Genomic DNA, 10607 nt, shown 5'->3' with positions numbered 1-10607 from the left:
CCGCCGATGACGGCAATCAGCAATGTCGCCAGTCAATGGCGTACGCGCGCAATAGGCGCACCTGTGTCGATGTGTCAGAGCCCAGAGCCCAGAGCCAGACCTCTGCAGACCCCGGCCGTGTTATTGTATCTCGTTTTCGCGTGACGCCTCGAGCTCTGCCGATCCCGCGACGATGCGCCGCGCGTAGGAGTGGCCCCCGCGTATAAGCGAGTCGCGCCGAACTCCGGGGACTGGGGAGTCCGGAGGAACCGCGGCACTTCTCGACGGGGAAACCGTATGCGTCGTGTTTATCGTCGTTATTCGCGGATGTTTACGGCTGGCATGTTAAATGGCAATGAACATGGAAGTGGCGGAGGTGTCCGGGGTGACGTCCGACGACGCTAGCTCGTCGGGGGCCCAGGGCGGACCCGCGACCCTCGCGAGCGAGTCGTCGCCGTCGCCGTCGCCATCGCCGTCGCCGCGCGCCGGCGACGACGCGACGGTCGTCGAGGGACGCGAGGAGGAGGAGGAGGATCCCGCGAGAAGCTCGCCGCAGCAGCCGGACGACGGTCCGCGCGTGCCGCAGACCCCGTTGGCTTTCACCATCGATTTCGGCAACAACAAGGAGGTGGACACGGCGAGGTATCGGAATCTATTCGAGAGGTACAACGCCAGGCACAGGCGGAACCTCTCCACGTCCAAGGTAATCGAGGATTCTGTTGTTTTTAACATATGTTTCACGCAAGTAGATATATTTGAACGCGCTCAGTAAACAAACCGTTGTTAGCGTATGCCAGCAGTGGCCAGCAGTTTGGCAGCGATGGATTGAAGCAGAACGTTGTAGCACAGATTGACTTCGACTTCGTCCACGTTAAGCATGTTTTGTCAGCGGAGACCGTGCTGTCGACGATCTGACAGCGGATTGCCAGCAGAAACCAAGCGGAATCAATTTGTAGTCATTTAGATGAATATTATATCGTTCAAATTGTTAAAGTGACAGATTCCGCTTGATTTCTACAGTCAATCTGTCATCGCGTTCTGCTAACAGATTCTGTTATATTTCTATTGGCATTCTGCCGACAAGCGAATTTGCAGCAGACTTGTCACGAAATTTGTTTTTGACAGATTTGGCTATTTGGGCAGTAAGCTTGAACGTTACAAATGTCTTTTTATAATAAAATATAATTATTTTGTATACAAATTGTTATTTTGTGTAATCTTGATGTGACGTACGAACGCAAAAACACATTAAATATTGCGGAGCTTTACATAAATTATACATATATTGTAATGATGTTTTTAGGTAGAAGTAAAATCAAAGAAACCGGGCACTATATTGTCTCCAAACTTAGTGCAGAAGCAGAAAGTTCCTAGCGCTCATTCGGAGGGTTATTTTAGCAGCGAGGATGATACAAAGCGAAAATCTGACCAATTGTCAGAAAGACTTAAACAATTAGGTAAATAGATATCGCATTTTTGTTTCTCCTCTCTTTTTTTTCTGAAGAATAATTCCGTTCAATATTTACAATTAATGTATTTTTAATTGTAAAAGGTCAAGGTTTATATTGCATTTATTACTTTAAAATAAAATGTATAAAAAAGAATTTGTACTATATAATACATAAAATTAATTGTAAAATTTATTATTAAATTTTTATATTGAGAATAGTCTGATAAAGGCATTCAGTTCCAATACAGGATTTTTTTCTCTAAAGTGAATCCTGTATTGGAATTGAATGTCTGTGATGTATGAGTCATGGTGAAGTCATGTTCCGCAAGCTTCTTAATATTCCTTACAAGTGCCTTCTACCTATCCTGAATGATGTAGCCTGCCGACATATTAATGACTCTGGTGTCATAACCGTTCCCATGTTAGGAATTATGTGTGATTCCCCAGAAATTATGAAGAATATTGACAATTCTTCTGTCGTCATTTTTGTAATAACTACTGTTTTTAAGATGATTTTTCAGAAGACATACATTGTCCCCAAATTACAAATACTATAGAAACCAAATTAAGAAGAATTGCATGTATATTTATTTTTATAAATAAATTTTTGTTATTTTGCTTAAATCTTATTCGATATTAATTATCAATTCGAACTGTATATGGTTCTTTAGGTGTCAAGAATCCTTTAAGAGCGCATTCTAGCACAAAGAAGTCTACGAATGAGCATGTAGCTCCCTCTCATCAAAATAAGCAGTATTTAATGACAAGGTCCTGTGATGATGAATTACGTCACAGCAACAAGCTGTCGTCTCAAGGTCTTTCTTTGGAACTGGAAACCAATGAAAACGTGTACTGGACATCCCAAAGGTCCGCAACGATAAATGATTTAAGTCGCATTCAGATTAGCAATTACGACGATGACGAAAATGAGAAGCGATACACGAAGAACATCGAATATATCGACGTTAATCACGAGTGCAAGGAAGTAAACAGTGTAGAGGACAACAAAGTGTCTAATATGAATTATCTCGCCGATGAATTATCTCACGCTTTCAATATAAAGAGTACCAGTGAGAGAGAGAACAATTTGTCCGCCGATCAGAGAGAACAATTCGTCAGTTACGCGATGGATCTGAACGCGGACGATATAGCGGATACAAATCTAGATGCGTTCAACGTCAGTAACGTCGACGCTAATTCCGATGGTGCGGTGAGCGAGGCTGGAACGTACACGATTCATAAGGATTATACGGACGAGGAGAAAGCGAGAATGGATATCGACAAAGTTTTCAGCGTCGGTGTTCTAACTGAAGACGAGAACAACGAGGCATACGTTCATAATTTTAAGGTAAATAACGTCTATAAGTGGTCGGCATGCGTAACGCGCGCAGGTGTTTGAAATAATTTTATCTTACAGATGAGCATTTCGCGCGATAACAACGCATGGATATCGGAATGGGCTACTCGAGTAGCGGAGCATAACTCTCTCCCTCCGATAATAGGCGGCTCGACAGGTCGTACGCCGCCTCTGAGTCCCACTAAGATACCATCTCCAATTCACACTAGATCTCAACGAGCGACACGTAGTCGTTATGTATGTATCGCGCATTTTCAAGTATATAAAAATGATAAAGATATATCTATGAAATAGCTATAAAATCTATAGACGATAACAAAATTTCTATAAAATAGCAAATTTTCTATATTATACATACTGTCTCTCGATAATTATAAAAATTCGACATCTTTATTACACCAATGTTTTTTTATTGTTTTGTGACTTTTCGTTTTTTTTTCCTTTAAACATTTTTATTTTTTTGCTCGCAGGAACAGTCGCCCGACAACAATCTGGACACGGACTCGTATGTACGAATAAAAGAAAGGCTCGGTTTAGTTTCGAGTCAGCATCAAATTATAGACTCCGGCGGAGAATCCGATGAAGACACCAGCAACAGTTACAACACGCCGCCTAACAGCTCACAACGTACACCTGTACATAGTACCGTAGTTAGACGCGGCAGCTTGTCCGAGTCGTTGTTTCGGCGAGCGAACAGCAACGAAAATAGGCGAAGCGTCCGAAAATACTTAAGTTCAGCCAAATCGAAGACTACTGATACTAACGTAGAATTACCGAAGAGCCCGTCCCAGGTCTTGTCGCCTCTCCATTTTGAGAGAAGAAGTAGCTCTCTAGATAGGTAAATGATCCATTTCACATTACATTCCGATAAATTAATCTGTTAACAACAAAGATAATTTGCATTAATTAACATCGTACGTAACAGTTTTTGCGAGTGGCAAAATATAGAATTTTGTAACGTAGTACATAGATTATTATTGGGTTCTTTTACACTTTACAAGAAACTTATTTTTTTTGTAATGCAGGAAAGAATATGCTTCTGATACAACGGAATCTAATACGTCCAGAAGAAATAGCGCGAAGTATAAGGAAGACTTAAAACATACGAATAGTCCCATTTTAAGCCGTCTCAGACCACCCACACCAAAATTGACTAACAGCCCAATCGTGAGCCGTAAAGCTACCGCAACGAAGATTCTCAGTTCTCCTATGTTAGAAAGATCTAAGCACTTGGCGAAACCGTCACAAGCGAAAAATATAGGATATTTTACATGCGTCGAAAATAGGTACATATTTTTCATGTTTATTATATTATATGATATAACTTTAAAACGTCACGCTTCAACATTTAATCTCAAAGTGATTGATATGTCTCAAATATGTTAATTTTTTTATAGTCCGTATATGCTGAGAAAATCCAACAGCACCACGAACTATCATGAAGGAACCAGTTATTTTGATAAGGATATGCCTCTTAAAGCGCCTAATATGCTACGAAACAGTCCAGAACTTCACCGGTATCTCAATATACAAAGATCGTCAAGTAACGCGAGCATTAGGAACATGAAGTCGCAGAATCTCGTGTCGCGTCGCAGCAGTTTCAACAGTAGCGACATCGACAGAATATCGTCGAGAGGAAAGTATGCCTCTGTTGTTGCCTCCGATAGTAGTAGCGAAACTGGTGAACAACACAGAAAATCTCCTCTGACGCCAATCTCATCTGGAATCAAGCTGAATAGGGCTTTCAGCATAAGAAGAGCAAGGTATCCTACTCAAAAAGTATAAGAATTTCGGGAATCTACTTCAATTTCTATAGAAAATTAAGAATGGAATGTATTACAGATTAAACTGCGAATCCGATACAACGCCGAATACAACCCCTGAGGAAAGGCGTAGAAGAGCGCAGTCCGAAGTTAAGACTGTAGCACCTGTGAACAAGCAACAAAGTTATCATCGTATTCGCACAAATAGTGTTGGAGCGCACAGCAAGGAATCGTCGAAGAAACCGGAGACAACGAAATTCAGAGCGCCGTCTATATCTAGGACCGATACTGGGAGATTTAGTATGAGAGCCCCGAAGCCGACTCACGTAAGTGTCACATCTGTGCAAGGAATTATTTTATTTGTAGAATATTTTAAATATAGGTTTTTTGTTCTTTTTTTTCTAAAGCATCCTCCCGGTAGCCAGAAAACTAATCAGAAGCCAAGTAAAGATCACAAAAAATCTGGTAGAAGTAATTCCTCTCTTACGTCGAAGGAAGTGGAGTTTCAGAATTGGAAGAGGCGGAAAAGTTACGATCCGATGAAAGCAGCGGCCGAAGGGAGAAAGAAATTAATAGACAGTACAAAGAAACATCACAGTACCGAGGACGGTTCTGGCAAGTGAGTATACAGAAACATATGGAGCGTTTTCGCGGGTAATAAACATAATTCAGTTTTCGAAAAGTGTGATGTGTATTCCAGCCATGACAATTCCGTGCTGAGATCTGCAAGTTTTCACGGTACGGGAGGTGCTCTCTCATTAGCCAACGATTGGTCGGATAATGAATTAAATTACTGTTACGAGGACAACCAAGTACCACCGCCTAGTAGTCCGCAGCTGGTACGTTTTGAGATATGCGTGGATTATAATTGATTCATTAGTTATATTAATTGACGAATTTAACTACTCTTAGCTAATCTTAATAAACTATAAACTATAATGAATAATTGTGCACCAAATACTTTATAAAATCTGTAATTGATTAGGAGAGCGACAGTGATTTAGAAACTTCGTCTTATCTGCAAACAACTCAGAATGTCGTATCCGCAATGTCCGCTCGCATGACGGGATACCGTCCTCCACTCGTTTCCGACAACGAGAGCGACGAAGACACGAGTCACAGCCTGCATCAGAATATATCGAAAGGATTACGCCATCCGAGCGATACGGAGAGCAGTGACGAGCAGCATCCTATACCACACTCTCCTGTCTCCAGTAGTAAATACAACAAAGAATTTAGGTGCCTACTCTTTTTCTATTTTTTTTTTACATTTTGATAATATAATATTTCTCTTACATATCCAACTGTTTCTTCTTTTTAGTTTGCGTAAAGCAAAATTGGATCTGCAACGAACAAAACCCGTGTCTTCCAATGTGAACAAAGCTGCTTACAGCAAATCTGAGTCGCTTTCCAGTATCAATAGAACTGATTCTGGACGACCTAGCACGCGAGTTAATAGAGGTTTGAGCATGGTAAGTGTATAATGTGTCTTCTTATTTTTAATATATAGTAAGATTTATCACGTAACATAAATATATGTATGAATGTAGGGGCCTAAAAGCAAACCAAAGGAACCGAAAAAGCCCTCGGCGCCAAATGTACGCGAAGTCGAGATGCAAAATTGGAAACGTCGCAAGAGCTATGATCCCATGAAAGCTGCTATGGAAGGACGGAGAAAAGCCGGCCTAGCGAAGAAAAATGCAACTTTGTCACCGAGGTAAGAGTCGTTGATTCAACTTTTCATAAAGGAAGAAGTGATGTACGAAGAATTTTTCTAGACAACGCAAAAATCCAGATGTCTATGTCTCTCGGTCTTTTGCATTGTCTAGGATACATTATTGCTCAACTAATTGAGAAGACAATTATTTTACTTGTTATATTTTGTTGTTAGGACCGATAGCGATCGATAATCTAAAAATATTGTGGCGAAACTAGCAAGTGGTATGGTACAAACTCATTTGAACATTTTGCATAGATTCTCTCATTTTATATAGATTTTGTCAAGAGGTACATTTAATAGATGTTTTTCATTTTTCAAAGATATAAAACACTTTTACTGACGAATGCTTGTTTATTTTTATTGCACTAACTCAGAGCTCCTACCAGATTAAGATTTTAAGAATAATAGAAGAGATATACTGTACCTGTGTTCTGCATTAGTTTATCTATTTTAGTGATATGATGCTTTTGCACTTTGTTTACTACCCATCTAATCTCTTACCATTTATAGTTACAGCAAACGATCAAAAAACCCCATACTTATTTCTATGGAGAAAAATATAGTGTATAATTAATTCTAAATACAGAAGTCTAATAATTTTATTTGTCTAATATTGAGATTGCGTTTAATTTGATCAGATAGTCCAATTTTAGCAATAATATGATATGTAAATATGCGTTTACAAAGTTTGCCCTTTGATAAAGAAGGGTGTAAACGAAATGAAAGATTTGTTTCTTTACTTGTTCATAATTCAACTGCATTCTACTTATACTTTTATCTGATTTTAGCCACGTAGCGAGATCGCAGAGCTTTCACGGATCAGTAGGATTAGCAATCAGCGATTGGAGCGACGAGGAACCGGTCATATCCGCAGATGAAGGCCCACTTTACTAAAATTGTCTCAAAGTTAGTGAAAAACACGAAAACGAGCACATATGTGAAAATAAGATGAAACCAATTACAAAAATTCTTATTATATATAAAAAGTGCAAGAATAAGCGAATTTTACAGGATGTTATAGGAATTAAGCACTCCTATATCTAAATATAAATCTATTGAAAAGGATTGTAGCGAGCCAAATAATTAACTGGAAAAGTCTTTTCTATATTATAAATTTGTGGGCTATCGACTTATTCGATTGCTAAATCCTGAGTTACAAAAAATGCGCTTCCTAAAAGTGATACTTGAAAATTATATGCCGAAATTTACGATGTTAGTATTGAAACGTCCAATTGTTTGTAATTAATTTGTACGAGATACTCTTTCTTCTCAAATTATTTCGTACTTTTTATTACAATGTAAAATAAAAAATATTGCCTAAATATAGGGATAAATATATTTCACACATGTGTACAATAATATTAAAAAGAAAAAGAAGATTAATAAAAAAGACTCAAGATGTCTTAATTATCGAGCGAGAATATAATAATACGGTATTCAAATTATAATAAGGAGTGCTAAGTAGAGAAATATATGTGTGTCATTGGTTTAATTATGATTGGACCAATCGTGTAGCGTTTATGTAGAAATATTTTTATGTATAAAACGTATTTTGTTTCGCATTGGTGCAGGCGATTCGTCTAATTATATTTACTTGAATATTTTATAAAGTGTATTTTTTTTTATTTAAAACGAAAAGAGCAAAAAACTTTATGTATAGATTCGTGTATCTTTCTTTATCATATTACGGTTGATCAAATTATGTAAGTTACGTTGCTTGTAATAGCGAATACAATCTCAAATTGGGTACTCGCGATTTCTTTCTGCTAATGCAATTATCGACACAGAAAGAATGTTGTGCTAAAGCTCTCTTCCAAAGCGCGCAATGAATTGTAGTAAATATTTTTCCTGTACGATAATTTAATGTGATCATGAAAGGCTTTACGATGATCTTAATCATTAAGATGTATATATCACTGTCGAACGATTTAATTGTACATTCTTTCTCTCGATTTTTACGTAAGAACTAACCGGTATGTCTGTCAATTTGGTTCGGAGAAGTTGAATTGTCTCTGTAACATACTCGACCAGATAATATTAAATAACACGGACATAACATAAGACATATTTTATACTTGTTCAAAGGATTGTATCACCTGTTCATCATATGCCTGTTGTTCTAATATAAATTTGATGAAAATTTTATCTGAATTTCCTGGAGAGTTTCGTGAAATTTATACAAGTTCGTTGTGCATATCGCAAACATGATAAAGAGTTATATTAATGTTCCCTTTATTGCGTAATTCTTAGATTGTTCCATCATTTTAAAGCAATTTCTTTGTATTTTCTTTAATATCTCAGCGTAAAAAAAAATAAAAATTTAAATTGAGTAATTCATATATTTTTTTTATCGCGATACAATTTACAATTCATTGATTTGCGATACACTTTCATTGTGGGATTATGCAATAAAGGTCACAGAAGAATGTGATACTACGACAGGATTAGAAAGTTATTATGTATAAGTTAAATATGATAGTAATTTGAATTTCTTTGTTAGAAATTAATAGATAAATATATGATAGTTTCCTAATTAAGTTTCCATTACATGTTCGGTTCTAAAAATGTTTAATTCTGTAGTGCTATGCAGAATCTGTTAATAATATTGCAAAGATTATGAAAATATGGTGTGCTTCTATCATTAAAATTCAAATTTACTTTTAATTATTCGATTATTTATAAAAAAATATTATTTAAAATAATATATTTTTAAAATGCACTCTTAAATTTACAGAACTGACACTCGATAGAAAGAATCTATTACATTTTATGCAGTAACATGCCATGTTGGAAGTTACAATTAGTTCTTCCTTTTTTTGTTTACAAATTTATGCGTATAATTAAAATATCTCACGAACGTACAAACTTCTAGGCTCATAATGTTCTTAAACACATATTTATTTTTTATTCTTTCTTTAAAAAGAAATGGGCTTCCCCAATGTGCACACACAAACACGAATCACTATATATTTTCAAGATAGATACATCAAAATACATGGCAAGATATATTGCGTCATTTTAATTTTGTATCTGGAAATATGAGGGTCATTAAAACAAAAAAGAATGTAATTTCATTGCTCTCACGCAACAAAGATAAATCTCAATTATTTCTGAATACACTTGCCGCAGATCCTCACTTTTCTAGATCGATTTAGTGAGCAATAATTTGTAAACTTGTAAGCGTTTTTATTTTGTCAAGGAATCTTTTAAGTAACCGATTATCAACGAATCTTAGTTTTGCTTTTATCATTAATGATATTGTATCTCAAAAGGTCGCCTTATTAATATGATCTGAAATCGTTTATTTCAATGCTATGTACACATAATTGCTGTTATTCGCATAATAGCGTACAAAATGTATGTGTTTCGCATCCTGTTTTGTCACAGAAAGAAGCGCGTGCATATATATTTAATAACAATGGGATATATTTTTGTATATTCAGAGCCTACACAGCCGTAAGCGCGTTAAGTTCCAATTCTACAGTTAATTAACTTTTATCAGAATATGTATGTACACAGTTCTTTTGCAGAATGTTATTACACGATAGCGAAATATAGCATCCGTATCTTAAGAGCGTGTCAATCGATCGTATGTATCGTAATAATATATAAGTGTAAATCGCAAAGCAGTCGTTTGTTCCTTTATTTGGGAAAAGAGCGTTCAAAATATTGTCAAGTGTTCGCCAATTCGCCTGCCGACCGAATCAATTTATCAGGAACTGGAACCTTATATTATCATTTTATTTCAATTCCTTTTACCTTCTATATCCGTGTATAAGCGTGTGGTATCCGCGTTTAAAACTTGTACAACGATCATTTACAAAGACTGAGACTGAATTGCAGCAACAATTCACTCACTCCCGACTTTTTTTCAGATCATACTGTTTGTTCATCATGCGGATGAAAGAAAGGAAATAAAGTCGGAATCTTTGGACTTGTGCAATATTGAGAATAAAAAGTTGTCAAGAGTATATAATGTTTCTTTATACGACTACTGTTACTTAATTCGCGTTTTATTTTAGTTTTAATAGCTCGATCTCTTTTCTAAACATATTCATCACAAAACGTTAACAAATATATCAATTATAATGTTAAAAGAGAAATCTTCATGCTCTGTCCAGCGAATAATGCACTTACATAAAACATTAATTTTGCTATAATATATAAAGAGTAACTTTATTAATACTTTATTAAGCAAATAGCTTTTTTTGAATAACAAAGTAAATTTACTTATATCGCAAGAAAAACTTGAAAAATAATGTGATACATTTGTACAAGATAATAATTCAATTGTACCATAATATATAAAGAGTAAATGTTATTAATATAATACTTTAA

General features: G+C 36.3%; 1 protein-coding gene across 2 annotated transcripts; it reads left to right on the top strand.

Annotated features, from left to right (window-relative positions):
• The first annotated feature begins 55 nt into the window (after nucleotides 1–55).
• On the top strand, nucleotides 56–10237 carry LOC143906344 (uncharacterized). 2 transcript variants are annotated; one of them, XM_077422391.1, is made up of 15 exons: nucleotides 56–682; nucleotides 1283–1436; nucleotides 2101–2777; nucleotides 2847–3023; nucleotides 3257–3624; nucleotides 3812–4072; nucleotides 4184–4549; nucleotides 4629–4875; nucleotides 4957–5168; nucleotides 5250–5388; nucleotides 5535–5788; nucleotides 5871–6021; nucleotides 6100–6266; nucleotides 6441–6490; nucleotides 7058–10237. In XM_077422391.1, the coding sequence occupies exons 1-14, from the start codon at nucleotides 329–331 to the stop codon at nucleotides 6457–6459; spliced, it is 3546 nt and encodes a 1181-aa protein (XP_077278517.1). In that variant the 5' UTR covers nucleotides 56–328; the 3' UTR covers nucleotides 6460–6490; nucleotides 7058–10237. The 2 variants fall into 2 exon arrangements, with proteins under 2 accessions (XP_077278517.1, XP_077278516.1); XM_077422390.1 differs by lacking the exon at nucleotides 6441–6490 and having other exon boundaries at nucleotides 58–682.
• The last annotated feature ends 370 nt before the right edge of the window (nucleotides 10238–10607 follow it).

This window comes from Temnothorax americanus, unplaced genomic scaffold (genome assembly GCF_048541705.1).
Source record: "Temnothorax americanus isolate GAGA-0224 unplaced genomic scaffold, ASM4854170v1 Scaffold7, whole genome shotgun sequence".
NCBI classification, from domain to species: Eukaryota; Metazoa; Arthropoda; class Insecta; order Hymenoptera; family Formicidae; genus Temnothorax; species Temnothorax americanus.
Note: the sequence above shows the minus strand (reverse complement) of the source record. Positions and strands in the feature narration are given on the sequence as shown.